The 19,383-nt window shown below is 50.3% G+C and overlaps 1 protein-coding gene across 6 annotated transcripts in view; it reads right to left on the bottom strand.

The window, feature by feature from the left end:
* HYDIN (HYDIN axonemal central pair apparatus protein) overlaps positions 1-19,383 on the bottom strand; it is a 389,432-nt gene that overhangs the window by 118,198 nt on the left and 251,851 nt on the right. For all 6 annotated transcript variants that reach the window (XM_089781371.1, XM_089781372.1, XM_089781370.1 and 3 more), the window contains 10 exons: positions 14,030-14,149; positions 12,546-12,755; positions 10,124-10,261; positions 8,866-9,043; positions 7,589-7,719; positions 5,794-5,927; positions 4,251-4,387; positions 2,679-2,806; positions 2,352-2,543; positions 719-868 (listed from right to left, as the gene is read on the bottom strand). In XM_089781371.1, coding sequence (XP_089637497.1) covers positions 719-868; positions 2,352-2,543; positions 2,679-2,806; positions 4,251-4,387; positions 5,794-5,927; positions 7,589-7,719; positions 8,866-9,043; positions 10,124-10,261; positions 12,546-12,755; positions 14,030-14,149 — 1,518 coding nt within the window. The remainder of the gene's footprint in view (positions 1-718; positions 869-2,351; positions 2,544-2,678; positions 2,807-4,250; positions 4,388-5,793; positions 5,928-7,588; positions 7,720-8,865; positions 9,044-10,123; positions 10,262-12,545; positions 12,756-14,029; positions 14,150-19,383) is intronic.

The following is a 19,383-nucleotide window of genomic DNA, read 5'->3' as shown; positions in this document are numbered from 1 at the left end:
GAAGCTGCACCCAATTGCTCACATGGCTGGTGAATCTGGCCTTTCGCTCAATGTATTTGCATTCAGGCTCAGGGTGCTTCCAGACCCAGCACTGTACGTGGGTAGCAGACAACAGCTAGATGATGCTTTGGGTGATTTCATCCTTGTCCTCAGTGAATATACCACACAAAACTGGTGGGGAAATGGCCTTCACAGCACGGCAAGTGCTCACAGGGTCAGGCTCCCTGAGCATAATGCCTGGCAGTGCCGCCGGAGAGCAGGGTGAGACATACGTGGGGCTGATCAGCCTGCTTTGCCCACTGGGGCTCTTATACCTTCCAATGAAGCATCTGGCCATGGCCATGCCAGAGACAGGCTACTGGGCTGGATGGCCCACGGAGTCTCCCCCTTGAAGGGGAGGCAGGGTTTGATGGCCACACTCAGGAAAGCTGCGCTGTTAAGGGTGGAAAGTTGCTCCTGGAGTGAGGGGCAGCCGTAGAAGCCACAGAAAGGGAGTCACAGAGCAATAGTAGGAATGGGACAGTAATACTTCACACTCTGCTAGCACAGTTCACTGTAGATCTCTAGCATGAAAGATGGAACCGAGGCTCCAAAAAGTTCATTGCTCATAATCACAGAGCAATGCAGCGGCAGGGACAGAACTAAAAGTCGTCACCCAGACCTGTGTTTTTCCAACACCCCACCTCCCCCTTCTGTGAGAATCACTTGGCAATCTCACCTCTTCTGCTGGCGCAAACTTCACCTGCACATTCATGCGCTCCCCTGGGGCCAGAATTCCACAGGCAGGGATCATCTCAAAGATACAGGGCTTCAATTTTAATTCCTGACGCAGCTTCCGCCGCAGGCTGGCTGGCAAGTGTTTATCCACCTGATTACCCAAACCCAGACAATTAGCTTAGACCCCAAAACACTGCTACAGCCACGGCCTTCACACAGCAAGGATCAGCCAAGTAGCAGTCCAAAGCAGAGGTGTGTTTCCATAGTCAATGAGAAACAGAGAAGTATGTAATAGGTCAGGCTGGGGATGAGAAATGATGGAAGGAGAATGCCAGGGGACACGGGTGCTAATCAGGTGGCAAGTTCCAGGCAATCACAGCCAGTTCCAGTTATCCAGCTCCTAAAGCCAGTAGCTACAGCATTTTACTTTTGATGCTCATTACAAAAAATTAACAGCATGGGTGGGAATTTCAAAACAGACAAGGGGATGCTCAGAACAGGCCTTTCCCCACCTCCTCCCACATCTCCAGCTGGGCAATTCTTCCTCTTTTCTCCCCTAATACAGGAGTTGGAAAAGGTTCAGAACAGCCGTTGGGAACAACTTCTATAGGAAAGGTTAATCAGACTGGTACTTTTCAGCTTCAAAAAGAGATGACTAAGGGGGATATGATATGGGTTTCTAAAATCATGACGGGTATGGAGAAAGTAAATAAGGAAGTGTTATTTACTCCTTCCATAACACAAGAACTAGGGGTCACCAAATGAAATTAACAGGTAGCAGGTTTCAAACAAACAAAGAAAGTATTCCTTTACACAACACACAGTCGACCAATGGAACTCCTTGCCAGAGGGTGTTGTAAAGGCGAAGACTATAACAGGATTCAAAAAAGAACTCGATAATTTCATTGAAATTAGGTCCATCAGTGGCTATTAGCCGGGCTGGGCAGGAATGGTGTCTCTAGCCTCTGTTTGTCAGAAGCTGGGAATGGGCGACGGGGGAAGGATCACTTGATGGTTCCCTGCTCCGTTCATAGCCTCTGGGGCACCTGGCATTGGTCACTGTCAGCAGACAGGACACTGGGCTAGATGGACCTTTGTTCTGACCCAGTCTGACTGTTCTTATGTTCTCTCTCAAAGTCCCTTAAATGCAGGGATCAGCTATGGCAGAAGAGGGCTGCATGAGATTTTCATCAGCGCTCATCAATGCTGACAGGTGCTACAGAGGATCATAAGACATTTCCTTTTCCCACAATCCCCTTGGAAGCCTTGTGCTTCCTGCTTCTCCTGGTCTGAGGAGAGATGCATGGGACTCAGGAATCAAGCACAGAAAGGGCTATTCCATGATGCTCTTAGAAAAGAGTTCCCACTTGGTTCACACCTTTGATGTTAGCAGCTCAAATGTATCTGCTCAGCAAATGTCATTAGCTGATTGCCTGTTGGGTCTTACAGTATCTCTAAGGTCTAGTAAGCTGACTTTATGGCTGGAGGATTAAAATCAGGCGATGTTTTTCTGCAACACTTACGCATGGAATCACTACTGAGGTAAGCAGTGGACAATAAGGGTTGTAGAAGTGAGGCTGGAGGCACAAAAAGGAGTGGCAGCACAGGGAGGGATGTCACTGCTGTACCTTTACCTTTTTGATCTGCTCGTTACTGGTAGTGCGCCATTCGCAAGCCACCTGCAGCTGATTGTGGAACTGGATGGTCTCCACCTGGCATTGCCCACACTGGACGGAGGAGAACTCCAGCTTGTTGGTGGAGGAGCAGAGCGAAGGCATGGTTACCGTGGCACAAAAACAGACATGAAATGTTGGGCCAGCCACAACCTGCGGTACACAAGACAGCACTCTGGTGAGAAGTCTGGGGAAGAACTAACTGCATACTTGATCCGCAACAGCTGGAGAAGCCGGGCTCAGAGAGACTCAACCCTTTACCCTACAGGGTTAGAGAATAGCTCACACCTTTATGGGCAGAAGCACTGCCACATCTCCCACGGGCAAGTTGGCACTGCGCGGATCAAACCACACTCCAAACGTTTCTGTCTCACAGTAAGGCAGGTTCTTCACGCGGTCCAGTTCTATTCTGAAACCTTGAACAAAGGATAACAAAACCACTTGGAACCTTAGGTCTGCAGATAGTGTTTTTGTGCCACTATCATATGAGTGATAGTGTAACTGCACCACGCAGCTGTGACGATAACAGCCCTCCAGAATGACAGAAAGCAGATCCCTCTGCTCCAAAAGCATAGGTACCGGAGGAAAGGAGAATATCCGCTGGCTGAAAGCAATATGGGGCCTATGACACAGCACAGTAGCTCTGATTCTACTTAGCAGAGGGAAGGGGCGTGCGTATGCACACGCACACTATAAAACAGCAAAGCTGAGCTCGTGTGAACACTTGCATACATTCTGGCTAGTGTGCTGAGTTTCTCATGGGTGGGGATTTATATGAGTGATCCCTGTTAATGCAAAGAGCTTATTTACACAAAGGCAGTGGGCAGCAGAATACCTCACTATTCAACCAGCAGAGCACCGGAAACCCCAGCCCACAATAACGGAGCCCAGGAGAAACCCCTCTGGTCTGCCTGTGCCAACATCCCTTAGTGGAGGGACAAGCACACTTTGCTCTTCAGCATGCAGCTGCTGAAATCCTGCGTATTCTGAATCTGTTGCAGAGGTTCCCAAGCAGCAGCTCCCTACCAGACACCCCAGAGGTGGCTTTAAAGTCCTTTCTCCCAGCAGAATCCCTGCTTTCTAACAGGACTTGGCTAAGAAATGGGTTCTCCTGTAATTTTAAAGCAAAATGTTGAAAACAAATGCCCAGACATTTCACTGCTGTTACAAAGAAGGGTTATTATTTACTGGTGGTAGCGTCAGAGCACTGAAGGCCCCTAGTGACAGATCAGGGCCTCACTGTGCAAACACAGAACATCGTGATCAGAGCCCTGCATGTGAGTCTAACACCCAAGTTTAATGACAAAACAAGCTCTATGCTCAGGTCCACCTGGAATGGGATGTGTCTGTGCGCTCCCATGCTGCAAAACTGTATTCCAAGGTATCCGGCAGAGGGCGACCAGACTGAGTCCAGCAATGGGGGGAAAGAAAGTGCTGAGTGCAGCCTCATCTAACCCCTGAAGATCATCAGCCAGCTGAGAATAAAGAAGCACAGAGACCCTCCAGCGTCGCCCCAGCAATGGGGCACTGGCTAGGAGCTGGGCATGCTGTTTCCCCATCAGCTGAGAGCTGCCTTACACTGGGGTGGAGGGATGAAGAAAAACCTGGTTCTCTGTCCCTCCAGCTGAAGCTAGAGTTGGCAAACAGACAGCTGGCAGAGCGGCAGGTAGGGAGAGGGTTACTGAGTGGAGGAAAGGGGAAGAAATGCAAGTCCTGATGGGAAGAGATGAGATTTCCCATAGTACATCTGCACATTCAACAAGATTTGAACTATTATATCAGCCTGAGATGGTTTATTCCAACCTTTGATCCCTGCTGCCATTTATTTAATGCCCACAGAAGAGTCTCTTCCCCCATTACCTGTATTGCGCAAGGCCCGTTTGTCTGCATGGAAGGACACAGGGAAGTGGCCGGTGTTGGTGATTTTGACAATGTGCGTTTGGACGTTCCCGAGAATGATGCAGCCAAAATCCAAGATGTATTCCGGCAGCTGAACTCTGAAAGGATTAATGAAAGCTCAGTTTCAATGACAGCCTCCTGCTCAGCTGGGCTGCATGTTCAAAGCCAGGAGCAAGTCCCATGGTTGCATCATCATTTGCTGCTTTGAAAATTCAGCCCTGGCTGCTTGCCCCAGGCCTAAATCCCCAGGATGTGCCATTAATGGCTTGTCTACATGGCCGGCAATGCGTGATTTCTAAAACACACCAACATGCTGCAAGCTAACTGGTCCATGGAAAGACTGCTGCCACACACTAACAGTTCCCTAGTGTACCTTAAAGTAACTAGTCAATTAGCCCATCATAAGACGGGATTTTCAGGTCTCTCCTCCATGTTGGTCTTCTCTCCATCTCTCTCTCGGTTTGGGCTCCGTGCTGCATGGGGAGCGCGGAGCCCAAACGGCCGCTTGCACCACTTGCTCCCATCCGGCGGCCTGGCTGAGTGGCACAGACGCTAGCTGAGCACCACAGCGGAAGGCGAAGGGGGGGCGGGACGGTGACGTTTATGATCCTGGGCAGCCAAGAGTGCTTCAGAACACTTCAGGGAAGTTTCTCTGCACTGTAATCAGGTTTCACCCATGCCAATCCCCTTAGGAAGCCACATTCAGCCCCTCTAGATAGGAGGTGAGGAGCTTCCAAAGCCTGCCCATTCCTCGTTGGTGTTAGGACTGCAAGTCAGGGAGGCATCGCAATGCTAGAGAGAGCATGTAGGCACACCAATAACCTTTCGCACACGCTTCCATGAAGGGGAAGGCAATGGGACAGAAACACAAGCATGTTCTGGGCAGGGGACAGGATGTATTTCAAGGAAGGGTAAGGAGGTAGCTTCTTGGTCTGTGCACCCCTGTGATTCCACACACGAGCTTTGAGCCTTGAGCTAAGTCTTGTCCACTGCGAAATTCCCTAGTCCCAGGAGTGGGTCATTTCCCTGCTGCTATGCCCAGTCTGGATAGCCTATCATGTGCAGCTTTCTGCCCATCAGGAGCAATGGTTATTACCCAGCCTGAACGGCCTTGATGGTTTCTGGCTGTTGCCAGTGATGACGTCTTAACCTGGCAAAAGACAATTTGACTTTGACAAATGTGTGTGACCTTGCTGGGCTGAGAGCTGGAGACAAACCAGCCCCACAGCACCAGGAAGACACTCCTGATCAGCGATGGAATTGTCAAATTGTTGGCAAGGAACGCTGTACATTCCAACCCACAGCTGCAGAGGGGTGTCCCAGAGTCGATTAGAACTGGTTCTGAACTCCCAGCGCTGGCACTGATCCTGTGAGGTGTGAACACCCCCAGGTTCCAGAAATGACAGTGGGAACGGAGGACACTCAGCAGCTCGCAGCATCCCATAGCTGGTGCACAGCTATTCCCCTGGGGCTCTGTAGGTGTAAGCACCAGGCCACCACTAACTTGGCTAGTTTTCGGCGCGCACGCTGGCTGGGGGGGAAATCTTCCATGAGATCAGAGGCAATAGCTTGCTGCTGTTCCAAGGCATGTTCCTGTATGAGCAGTCGCTCCACTTCCATCTGCAGCCGCATATCAGACTGGGGAAAGCAAAGAGAGTAGCTGGTCAGCTATGCCACACCAGGGGTTAGAAGTCAGCTTAACTCCAGCGCTTGCCCCACCCCCGCAGTGAGGCTGTTGGATTTGTAAGTGTTGATCTGGCTGCAGAGTGACAGCAAGCCACCTTCCCTGGAGATCAACCTCGTGAACTACCTGGTTTTCAGTTGGGCTAGTCACAACCCAGGCAAACATATAGGCTAGTTAGCAGACAAGCCAGGAAACTTTCAACATCCCGAGCACCCGAGGACTGGAGTGCACTAAATGGTCACTTCTAAAGACAAATGCAACCAGCCCTTACGATGGGGGGCCTCCCAATACTGCTCCGGGCTGAACTATAAGAAATCTGCCGGTGGAAGGGAGAACGCCTGTCTGTCTCATGCAGCTAATGGGGGGAGTACAGATTTACGGTGTGGTGTGACAAAATGCAATGCAATTATATTTAGGTTTTCCCACCCAGGACACAATTGTAAAGGTTCTTTCCCATTGGCATGAACCTGTAGAGAATATGGACTGCAGTGCATTAAAACAGAGAGATCCGGGAATAAGCATACAATCAAGAATTCAACTGACTATCATCACAGAGACCTGAGGGAATCAACTGAGCTGCTTACAAGAGGGCATCTGTGAGCATAGAAAGTCCCACACAGTGATTTGTAATGTCACATAAGCCATTGGAACGAGGATGAGAGAGGAAACAAATCGCAGGCCACAGGTGGAAGTCACAACATGGGATGATAAGAACATAAGCAAACAAGACCACGGTACAGACTAGACTGGAGACTCAAACAGTTCAGTTCTCTACAATCAAGTAACCCTAGAAACAATGGGTCTGAGTAAGACACATAGCCCTCTCCACATCCGCCACCAGATAAATGACCATCACAAAACAGCGACACAAGCACCACAGATAACCAGCGTGTTACACAGGAGAAAGAAGCAATGGAGGACAATACACTCAGACTAGCACAGATCAGTCATACAGCACTTGCTTGCATAAGTTTGGTTCCAGCATGCTAGTGCAGCGGGCACTTAGATGACCATTAGCTGCTGTGACCAGGCACAGTGTCATGCCTTTGTCTTGTTCCCCTCTTGGCTGTGCATTTCTTTGGGCTCAGGCCTGCCTGGTTTCCTTGCACAGTTAGTCCTACTGGAAGTCAATGGCCGGTAAGGACTGCAGGATCGTTGAAATTGTTACATTTTCTGAAAAGAATTGTCGAATGCAACTGTAACGCCAGCAGGCAGAACTGAACCTGGGACCGTGGGAGGTCAGTGCATGAGCCTATCCCGCTTGAGCTACAAGCCAGCTGCCTCCCAGCTCAGGCTGTAGAGCAAACTCATTTACTCTCACTGTAAGTGGTCTGAGTGCCACTAGGCAGGACAGTAAACCCCACCTAGCAGGTGTGTGGGTTACACAACTGGGGTAGCTACAACTGCAAGTTCGCTCCCCATGGCAGGCTGCTAGTGGTGGATAGCCTACCAAGGATGCAGCTCCAGTGGCAAAAAGGGGATATAATGTCAGTCACCCCATGAGGATGGCGGCATTAAGAGCCAGGACAGGCCAGAACAAGGGTGGCTGCAGAGAGGGGTGGCCAGGGCAGCAGGAAGCTGGCCTGCTCTTCAAGGAAACAGCAGCCTTTCTTACCGTGGTGGCAGAAAGGTCCAGGGCTGGCTCTGCAGCCATTGTATCTGGGTGGCCAAGTGCATCATCTTGCTGCGTTTCAGCCTCCATTTTTTGTTTTGCCTCCTTGAAGATATTCTCATACCTTTCATTTCCTGAAAGAGGAGCCAATGGGTGGTCAGCAAATAAGCACAGATTATAGCCACTTTCCACCCCGTGACACCCAGGAACCCTCACTGAACCGTGCCGTGGCTTGCCACCTCTCAGACCCAGAGAGGAAAATGCAGGAACTTCCTTCCCTACAGATTAGCGCTCTCTTCCTGCAGCTCGGCCATCAGGTCTGCTCTCCCTCAATGAAGTCCAGCCCTTCTGATCTCTGCTCTACCTCGGACTTCCTTCTCAAAACATCTCCCCCGCTTCCATCCTCCTCCCTTCCAATCCAGGCTCTTGCTGGCTCCTTCACAATCAAAACAGATATAACTGGCAAGAGCTCTTCCCCCATCTGCTCTGTCCCCCTCCCCTTATCCATCTGCCCCCACGGCTTCTCCCCATGCGGATTCCCCCCAGATCTGCCCTTCTGACACCATGTGTTTGCAGAACCGTCACTGCCTCTCAACCTCACTGTCCTGCCTCCAGCTCAAGCTAAGTATGACCCAGACCGATCCCTTTCCTTTCCTTGCATGCTCATTCCCTTGCTCCACTGTCTTTCCTGTCCCTGAGGCAAGCAAGTGCAATGTCCTGGCCCCCTCTCCCAACATCATCCAGGTTATTCGTAAATCCCTTTGGCCTTTCCTCTTCAGCATCTATCAAACGTCTCCTTCCCTCTGCAGCCTTCTCCACAGCCTGGGGTCTTCTTCTGCCGTGACTATCCCAAGTCTCCTTCTCTCTCCTTGCACACATCCCAAGTTCGGACATGAAAAGGACCTCCCTTCACACATGCAGAGCATGTGTCTCCCTCTCCGAATCCCTCCACTGGCCCGTTCATTTTCCTCCTCGAGGCCAGTGTCTTATTCCCCTCCCCCCCACCTCATAACTTCTTGCCCATCGGGACCCTTTCTGGGCCTCTCTTGTATCCCCAGCTCTCTCAGTGCTCAGAGCCCACACCCTCCCCCCAACTGGCTGCCATGGCCAATACTCCACACACTAAGAGCAGTGGTTTTGTTACCAATCTCCTGAGCCAAAAGACAGTGTTCTGTGGAGGAAGCTGGGATGGTGCCATATGGACGCAAGGCCAGGAAGAGAGCCCTCAGGGGGAGTCTGGCCCTGGAAGGAAGAGGGGGGACTGGGCAGGGTGTTCATACCGTTCTTGTTTCTGGGCAGATCCAGGCAAATCCTGGGGAAGGCTCCCTCGCCTTTCAAGGTGATGCTCTCTGGCTCCAGATGGGCTACCTGTATCTGGAAGGTCTGCTGGAAGACCTCAGGCACTCCAGGCAGGTAATAGACCTTCAGCACCTGCTCTTTTTCTGACTCAATGTAGCCCTGCAGCAGGCGGGAGACAGACAGGACGTGTACTGGGCAGAAAGACTCACTGAGCACATGGGGGTGCTGCCGAGACCTGAGATGGGGCTGAGCGGCACGGAAGTGAAGCAAACAGAATGAATGAAGATCTTCTCGCTGGATTCAAGTAGCTTCCACTCCCCTGTTGGGATTCGCCGCGAGGCCTATCCTGCCAGACCATTACTAAGAAAGGACTGGATGTGCCCTGGGTGCCGCGCTGCAGGCAGCAGGCCCTATAGGATCGCTGGCTGGCTCTGCCCCTTCTCTTCCTGAGGCTCCAATTCATCGGTTAACCAATTCAATGGGATCTGACGTCTCTAGGCCTCAGAGGCAAGCACTGTATCAGGACTTCCTGCAAGTGGGACTGAGCAGTCAGGTCAATGGCATGGACTGGGTCCCGCTTTGTGGGCAGGCGAGCAGGATCCAACTCTTCCTGGCCTCCTCTCGCCTGATTCTGGAAGGGCTGATAATGGCATTGGTTGCCAATGGATATTAGTGCAATGGGGTCTAGTCTGCTCAGGACAGGAAAAGGCAAAGTTAGCTCAGACGGGCTACACCCCTGAACATCCTGCTGCCCAGAGCACAGAGACCACCTCTCTGGTTGGAGGCCATTGCAGAGTCATTGGAGCAGGGGCAGGCCTGCCAGTCCCATCTATCTCATAGCACAAGGTCCATCAAGACCTCAGGCGGAGTTACTTTGGGCCCCTCAGGCAAAACCAGTCAAAGCAGAGCACACAAGCGAGTGCAGAGGCATGCAGGTTTGGGCCAAATGGAGATGACTCACAGGTCTGCTGAGAAAGCAGGAGTGTGAGAGAAAGAGAAACTGAGCACAAGAGACACGCTGGGCTTTCCTGAGTCACTCTGAGCCCATAAACACTGCAAGGACTGCTCCTAAACTGAATGTGCCCATGAAGGGCTGCTGCAAGCATGTGAAGGAGACCCACCAGCCAGGCTCGCGTTGAAGGAGGGAGAGGATACGCTGGCGCCTGGGATTGGGTGGGGGAAGGAGTATATTTCTCTGTGCTCTGACACTGGCTCCGCCCATCTGTCCCAGGTACTCACAGTGGCAGGTAGGATCAGTGGCACTCCTGGCAGAGGGTTGTCTGCGGAGGCCTGGCTCGCATCCAGAACCACGTACTCAAAGCCAACCTTCCCGGCATTGCGCAGCGTGATTTCAGCTTTGATGATCTGGTCAAACAGCTGAGGGGAAATGGAGGCACAGAAGTGCCAATACCAAGGTGTTTTAGATCCGCACATAAAGGGACATTCAATGAAAGCAAGAGGCAGGAAATCCAAATCCAGCCCAAAGGAACCAGGTCTCCCCACAGAGCACAAGTAGGCTATGGAGCCCATCCCCACAACACTGGCATCATGATCTCAGCAGATTTGGGAGAGAAAGGGTTAATGCAGCAATCAGGAGGGGTTTGGGAGGGGATGTAAATCCTCCTGGCTTCAGGGCATAAACCAGCCTCTGACCGACAGGGGGTTTTCCTGGGGGAAGCGCGACCCAGGACTACTTGCTGCAGAGTCCTGCACTTCCCTTGCAGGCCTCAAAGCCAATATTAGAGACAGGTCATTGGGCTGGGTGGGCCCTGGCGTTGAATCCAGCCTGGCAACTCCTATCTCAGAAATAGGAGAAGCTGTGAACCAGAAAGACCAGGGTAATCCTCCTCAGCTCCAGGAAGCCTGAATATTTCCTAGTCCTTGCTGCCATTTTCTAAATGTGCCCCCTTTCAGAAAGATAAGACAGGTGAGGTGGTATCTCTTATTGGACCAGCTTCTGTCAAGAGCTTGTCCCTTCCACCACCACCAGTTAATCCAAAAAAAGATTGACACGCCCACCTTGCTCTCTCATACCTTGGGATCAACACAGCTACAGCACGTCACACAATGTCTTTTGGAAGGCAGTCCTGTATTTTGGACTCCCCGTGTAACTCCCATGAAGTCAAAGGAGACAGACTGGGGCAAATTTGATCTGTTCCAGTGATACCATAATTCAGTGCATGTGATGTTAGTTGTTGTTATTTTAATAATGTATGAACATATTATTCATCCTCAGGGAAAGTGCATTTTGTAAACATTGCAAACCCTATACTCTGCCCAACTCTGCTTGGGTGAGGCTGGAGGAGGGATGAACATTGGAAAATGTTCCTATGCCCAGGTATTTGGGAAGCTATCGTGGTAGGAAAAGGGAGACAGAAAGTGCATTAACGTCTAAACAGACTTGATAATCATCTATCTGGTCCTTTTTAGTTGATTTATGTGAAACAGCAGTTCTTTGAGTTTTGATTCTGATGTCTGAGTCTCACACTATTTGGTCTAAAACTACTGCGTTCTAGTTAAATACACTACTAATGGTGAAAAGGCAACACAGAAAATGCAATGAGTGGCTAAGGAAAGGAGCTGAATTCATTGGTGGTGCTTTAAAATATGGATGAACTGCCCAATTGCCTTTAATTTGCTTTGAGGAGTTTGCAGGGGTAGAGGCTTGGGATGTAAACTCCCATTTCATTGATGAACTGGTTAAACATGATGCTTAACCAATTAACTGATGAAAGGCGGGGAGCCACTCCAGCATGGCTGGGTTGGAGCAGCGCCCCTGTGACGCATCCAGGTCCGCCACAGAGAGGCTGAAGCAGCCCCTCTGTAGTGGGCCCTGAGGGACTGGAGCAGCCCCTGTCTGTAGTGAGCCCTGAGGGACTGGAGCAGCCCCTGCCCACAGTGGGAGGAGGGGTGGGGGCACTGCTCCAGCCCCCACCAGTTCACTGGTTCATCTTACACATCCCTAGCAGAGGCACTGATCAAACCAAATGTCACTGAACACTAAGGGCTCTCCTACAGACTCTCCAACTCCTCCCCCTCTATCTCTTTCTCCATGTGGCCAGGGGGCTGGTCTCTAAATAACAGATTGTCTCAGATTTCCCCGTAGCTGGGGCTGACATGTTTTCTAATGAACACTCCCTCCACAGCCAGGGTGAATCTGAAACTAGCACAGATCCCTCAAGGGTTTATTTTCCCTTCATTAATAAGCAGGTTCATTAAAATCCCCTACCACACAGAGCACACTCAAGTGCTTAATGCTTCACCAGAAGAGGGATACCATGCACAGGACTGACCGACTTTCACAGCGCAGCTGAAGTTAATTGGGAGAATCATTTTCCTCACATGCAACAGCAACTATATTTCCCTTGCTTCCCTTCTGCTAAGCTCAAGAACAGGAGATACCAGAGCGATGAAGGGCTTTGTGACGGACAAACTCTGAACAGTTGTGCTGCCCACCAGAAAGAGGCTGTTAGAAGACAGGTGTATATTATGCAGAGCAGGTTCTGCTGACAGCGAGGGAGGACCTGTGAGGGCCATGTAATGGTATCCAAAGACAGGGGAACCCCATCAGGTCTACAAAGGGATACACAACAGCATGGGATGATGGGACATCCAGCGGGTTGAATGAAACTCAGGCTCTCCTGGGAAAGGTGTGCTGTACCTGCAGTCCGTAGTCAATCTCCTTTACGTCAAAGGCATAGCTGATGAGCGAAGCCTCTCCTCTCAGCATGATCTCATAGGTAGGACCTCCCTCCACTTCACACAGTGCTTTGACCCAGGCAGTGATGTCAGCATGGCCATAAAAGGTGAATGACACCTGCTGGCTCTCGCTGGGTTGCAGCATTCCATAGAGGGGCAAGATGTCAAACACCTGGTAGAAGGGGCGAGAGGGCAGAGCAAGGCAGAAATGACACAGTTAAACACAGCAAAGAGCTTCACCCTTCGAAATGCCCTGGTGTTCTACTCTGCATAGCAGCTGCTTGGAGCAAGGCACAGATGAGACTGGATCTGCCAGTGGGGCAGGCCCAGTGGAATGTTTCTGATCTCCAGCTCCCTGATCTAACCTGAAGGGGCATAGGAGACATATCGTCTCCATGGTCACTAAGGCTGCAGTAGTGGGGTCTGGGAGATCTGTGGCTGAGGAGCTCCTCTCAGGTGAGGTTCCTCTTCCACGAAGGGCCTTCAGACACAGTAAGAGTCACCCGAAACCCCATGCAAGACACAGTGAGTCAGCTCAGCTTACTGCTCACACTCTGTTTTGTTCCTCTGCTCTGTTGTGCTATTCTCTATCACAGCCCTAAAGCAATAGACACGGCCAGAACAGTTACTATTAAACAGTTACTCAACGAATGGATGCAGACTGAAGTCTTCAGACTCTATCCAGCAAAACTTTTACTGAAGTCAGTCAAAAAGGTTCATTGAAGTCAAGGGGAGTTTTTCCCCAGAACGGACTCAGTGAAACTGAGACAGACCTCAGGAATCAGTAGCTGGAAGATGAAGTTCATTACATTTAAGTTAGAAAAAAGATGCACATTTTTCTCAGTGAGGGACAATTAACTATGGAAATGACTTACATAGGGACAAGGCAGATCCACCAGCACTTAGAGTCTCAAGTCAAGGCTGAGTGGCTTTTTAAAACATGCTCTAGCATCTAGCTCAACCACAACATCTGCGCCTGATGCAAGAATTACTGGGGAAAAGTCTAGGCTTGTGTTCTGCAGGAGGTTGCGCCAGATATCACAATGGCTCCTTCTGCCCTTGCAATGTATGGGGCAGAACATCAGCTGGATTCAGTTTTCACACCTCCATTGAAGCCAACAGCAGCTAAGCCTCTGCCTCAATTAACTGATCAAACAGTCTCAGTAAACTGTGCAAATAGGTCAGTTGGTTTGTTGTAACTGACCAAACACTGGGCTTTACAGGGTGCTGCTGCTCTTCAAAAGAATGGTTCTAACAGGTACCTAGGCTTTACCATCCATGAGACTAAGCAGTCGTTAACACATGCTGCAGTGATGGCAGCATCTTACAGCATGGGCTATAGGGCAGTTTGGGGGGCTGCTGTAGTGCCTATGAATGACCCTTTGAAATGAAGCAAGAGACAAGGCCGTGAGACGCAGTCTTACAGCCAGTGACTCTCCGGCTTACTTCTTCCACCCCTGCAGCAAGACGATCTTCCGACTCCAAAAACCTGAGTGATTCCTTGAGCTCCGCTGGGCTCTGACTCAGAGAAATGCCTTCCGCCTTGTCAGCACCCACCATTAGCATCTAGGAAAGAAACAGCACAAGTGAGGGAAGTGGCTCTCCCCAGGGCTCTTCCAGGGGCACAGCAACTCAGCCAGAGAACTGCCTACTTGGATGTGGGCAGGGCGAAAAGAACGGGTGAAGTCAGTACAAACTGACATTTCAACCAATGACTTGGTTACACTGCACTGCGCGGGACACACTGAAACGGGAGCACCACTGGTACATTCCAGTCTGTTGATTTTATAATTCTGTGGTCGAAACGAGAAAGTTGGCAATTCTTCAGCACCAGTGCGCTGGGATACCTTGGTGTTTCCCTGTCCGAGTTTGGGAACGAGGAGCTCTGAGCGAACTGACACTTGGGAAACGCCAGACAAATCAGACGTCTGATCTGGGTGTAGTATTCCGGGAGCCACTAAAGGCAAGTAAATTGCCTTCCCAACCTTGAGCACACCCCTTCCTTTTCACACGGAACACGGCAGCCATTTTGCTCCTGGCTGTGCTGGTCTCTGAACGTAGCATGCCTGCTTCATGTACTCTGGCACATACGTAGGAAAACCTCAGCAAAAGGCAAAGGCCCAGACCCACATCCAGAAACGTGTGTGCACACAACAGTGGACAAATTAAGCAAAAAGTGTCCACTTAGCCACTAATATATGTAATGAAGCAAGTATTGCTGAATACACTACAGGTCTGTATTGGAAAACAGCGGCTCATGATGTACCTAGGATTGCTGAGCCCCCATTTTGCCCAGACAGGAGAAAATTTCCAGAGTGAATACTCTGTTATGATAGTTAAATTCTTATCACTGAGCTCCTAGGTGACCCTTAACTAAAACATCCTGCAAACTTAACTTCGCCACCTCTTGAATTCGGTGAGCTTCACAATGTCCTAATGATAATACCCAGCTCTTTGCCAGTGCTTTTCACCAGTCAGCCTCGAAATGAAGGAATTCGGTAGTACTACCCCCATTTTACAGGTGGGGAAACTGAGGCACAAGAGAGAAACTGACTTGCCCAAGGTTACTCAGCAGATTAGTGGCACAGCTGGGAACAGAGCCAAGGTTTCCTCAGTCCTGTGCTCTATCCATTAAGAAATATCACCTTCCCATCAGCATAATGTTCCATTAACACCCTTCTTTTTAATGGGATACTGAACATAGGGGCATTTCCAACAAACATTAACATCAATGTCTAAAGCAGCTAATGTCAAAGAGCTGTGGAGACTCTTCAAAGCCATGCATAAGAATTTAGCAAATGACAGACTTTGTGTCCCTCTCGCCATCATTTCACACATGTACCCATTGGCTCTCCATGTCATCATCCCCCATGGATTAAGCAATTCAGTAGAAAGTAGCACTGACAAAAAACGGTGACTAACCTCATAACTGTTGTTCTTTGAGATGTGTTGCTTATGCTCATTCTACTTAGGTGTAACAAAATGCAGGACAATGTAGCACTTTAAAGACTAACAAGATGGTTTATTAGATGATGAGCTTTCGTGGGCCAGACCCACTTCCTCAGATCAAACAGTGGAAGAAAATAGTCACAACCATATATACCAAACGATACAATTAAAAAAAAAGAACACATATGAAAAGGACAAATCAAATTTCAGAACAGAAGAGGGATGCGGGGGGGGGGGGGGAGTAAATGTCTGTGAGCTAATGGTATTAGAGGTGAGACAGTGTCCTTTCTGGTTGAAATGGCAAGAAACTGTTTTTTCTTTGTGATCCTGTCTAATATCTGTTTTGTGAGCATTGATCCTTTGGCGAAGTGTCTGAGATGTTTGTCCAATGTACATAGCAGACGGACACTTTCGGCACACGATAGCATAGACTATATTTCTGGATGCGCAGGAATATGTGTTCTTGATCTTATAACTCACTTGGTTAGGCCCAATAATGGTATCAGCAGAGTGAATATGTGGACAAAGCTGGCAGCGGGGTTTGTTGCAAGGGAAGGTACCAGGGTTGGTATTAGTGTGGTATGTCCTGTGGTTGTTGGTAAGAATCATCTTGAGGTTAGGTGGTTGTCTATAGGAGACTATGGGTCTGTCTCCCAGAGCCTCTTGGAGTTTAGTATCCTGTTCCAGTATAGGCTGTAGTTTATTGATAATGTGTTGGACCTATTCTACTTAGGTGTGTGTGTGCTGCGTGCATGAATTCTGGAAGCTTTTTACCTTTAGCAGTACCCACTGGGCCTCCCAGGGAGCCCCCTGGAGTGGCGCTGGCATATCGGCATGTATCTACCCCTGCTGGTCCTCCACCCTCTCAGTTCCTTCTTGCCTGACGTTCCGACGAAGGGGAGGTGGGTGGGATTGGAATGGGCATAAGCAACACATCTCGAAGAACAACCGTTACAAGGTAATGATAGAAATGTAGCTGTGTTAGTCTGGTGTAGCTGAAACAAAAAACAGGACTATGTAGCACTTTAAAGACTAACAAGATGGTTTATTAGGTGATGAGCTTTCGTGGGCCAGACCCACTTCCTCAGATCAAATAGTGGAAGAAAATAGTCACAACCATAAAGGATACAATTAAAAAAAAGTGAACACATATGAAAAGGACAAATCACATTTCAGAACAGAAGGGGAATGGGGGTGGGGGGGAAGGTAAATGTCTGGGAGCTAATGGTATTAGAGGTGAGAAAACCCTTCTTTCTTCTTTGAGTGATTGCTCCTGTCCATTCCATTTGGGTGATTCCCAAGTCATACCGGAGATGGGGTCGGACCCTAAGGACAAATAGACTGTAGCACTGCTCTGCCAACTGCTGTGTCCTGTCTAGCCTCCTGCGTCATCACATAACGGTTAGTTAAAGGGTAGATCAATGACCATGTAGCTGCTCTACAGATGTCTAGGATCGGCACCTGCACTAGGAATGCCATGGAGGAGGTCTGGGCCCTGGTGGAATTGGCCATGAGAGGTGGGGCCAGCTTTCCCCTCAGATCATAATCATAGAATCATAGACTTCTATAACATGTCTTATTGCATGCCGTGATCCATGAGGACAGCACTGAGCCCTTCATCCTCTCTGCTATAGAGACAAAGAGCTGGGTCAACCTATGAAACTGCTTTGTCCTCTCCAAATACAAGACGAGAGCCTTCCTGACTCCTGAGGTGCGAGGCACCTGCTCTCTCTCATTTGCGTGCGGCTTAGGATAGAAGACCGGAGGCAAATCTCTTGGAACAAACGGAAGAGGGACACCACTTTAGGGAGAAAGGCGGGGTGTGGACACAATGTCACCTTGTCCTTAGACAACACTGTATATGGTGGCTCAAAGAAAGACTGGCGACTCGGAGACCCTCCTAGCCGACGCGATAGGCACGAGAAAGGCCACTTTCCATGAGAGATGGGAGAGGGAACACGTAGCTATTGGTTTGAATGGGGCTGTATGGGTCCTGAAGGACTAGATTCAGGTCCCACTGGGGAACAGGTTGCCTAGCCTGGGGTAGAGCCTATCCAGACCCTTCAGAAAGCACTTGCATGAGTGAAGACAGAGCCTCCCCCTTTTCCCTGGTGAAAAGCTGCAGTGGTGGACAACCCCTGTTGCCCCAGGATGAGGAGGTAGTCTAAGATCATTGGGGTGGGTGCCCAAAAGGGTTCCCCCCTTTCTGATTGACCCAAATTGAAAACCTCCTCCATTTGGCCTGACAGGCGGAAGGCTTTCTTCTCTCTGTGAGAGCTCATCTCACCGGGTCCGAACAGAGGAGCAACCACAGCTCTTCCAAGCTGGGAGGTGGAGGGACTGTAGGTTTGGGCGGCACAGATAACCCTGGTCTAGCTCCCAGCAGGAGGGCAATAGGGCTCTCCGCCGATACCATTACTGGCGTGGCCAGGCGGTGCCAACCGGATCACTGCCTTCAGACCTCAGGAGAAACTTGTGGACGAGGAGAAGGGGGGAGAAGGTGTACAGGCCACTGAATTGCCAAGGCATCCCTCATCGATCATGGGCCCTGCCCTCGGTATGGCAGAACTGGGTGCATTTCTTGTTGGCCTGTGGAAAAGAAGATGTACCGCCTCCTCCTTGAGAGACCATTTGTGGGCTGAGAATGCCCTGCTGAGGCGGTCTGCCAGGGTGTTGCGCACCCCTGGGAGGTAGGTAGCCTGCAGACAAGTCGCCTGCGCAATGCAAAGGTCCCAGAGGGCTATGGCCTCCTGACAGAGGGGAGAGGTTCGAGCACCACCCTGTCGGTTGATATAAGACGTTGCTGTCGTGTTGTCCGTCAAGACAGAAACATTGTTGCCCCTCAATTGAAGCAGGAATGTTTGCCACACCAAACGTACTGCTCACAGTTCTCTGACATCGACGTGCAACAAGCTCTCCGCCCAGGACCACATTCCTTGTGTCTGTAGGTCTGCTAGGTGGGCTCCTCAGCCGGTATCGGAGGTGTCCGTCACCAAGTGCATCAAAGGAGGGGGCTGGGCAAAGGGGACCCTGCAGCACACCTCACTCTCCCTCAGCAACCAGTCTGGCATGCACAGGATCTCCGGTGCGTCGGTCACCACGAAATCGATGTGGTTATGTGCCTGCCTGTAGACCCTTGCCAGCAAGGCCTGCAAGGGTTGGAGGTGCAGTCTGGCGTATTGCACCACGTAAGTGCATGCTGCCATGTGGCCCAAGAGTCTTAGACAACGCCTCGCCATTGTCATAGGAGTGGCCTGGAGACATCGAATAATGTCCGTTATGGCCACAAACCTAGAGCTTGGTAGAGACACTCGCCTCGTCACAGCATTTCACAAACTTTATTATTTGAGTAGTGACAAGGGTTGACTTCACTTCGTTCAACATAAGCCCCAACTGGGAAAAGGTTTCCCTGCACCTGGCTCCTGGAGTGACCTCTGATGAGCCAGTCATCCAGGTAGGGGAAAATGTGAAGCCCCCTCTTTCTCAGGAAGGTGGCTACAACTGTCATGCGTTTGGTGAATACCCTGGAGATGGTGGAAAGGCCAACTGGCAGCACTGCAAACTGGTAGTGGTCCCCACCCACCAGGAAACGCAGGAACTTCCTGTGGTGTGGGACAACTGAAATGTGAAAGTACGCATCCTTCAAATTGAGGGGGGCGTACCAGTCCCCTAGATCGAGGCAGGGAATGATGAAGGCTAGTGTCATCATCCTGAACTTGACTTCCTTATGAAGGCATTGAGCCGCCTAAGGTCTAAGATGGGGTGAAGGCCCCCTTTGGACTTCGGAATCAGGAAGTATTGGGAATAAAACCCCTTTCCCCGAAATGCGAGGGGAACCTCTTCTACCGCCC

The sequence above is a fragment of the Pelodiscus sinensis genome, chromosome 12 (assembly GCF_052426305.1).
Source record: "Pelodiscus sinensis isolate ZL-2025 chromosome 12, ASM5242630v1, whole genome shotgun sequence".
NCBI classification, from domain to species: Eukaryota; Metazoa; Chordata; order Testudines; family Trionychidae; genus Pelodiscus; species Pelodiscus sinensis.
Note: the sequence above shows the minus strand (reverse complement) of the source record. Positions and strands in the feature narration are given on the sequence as shown.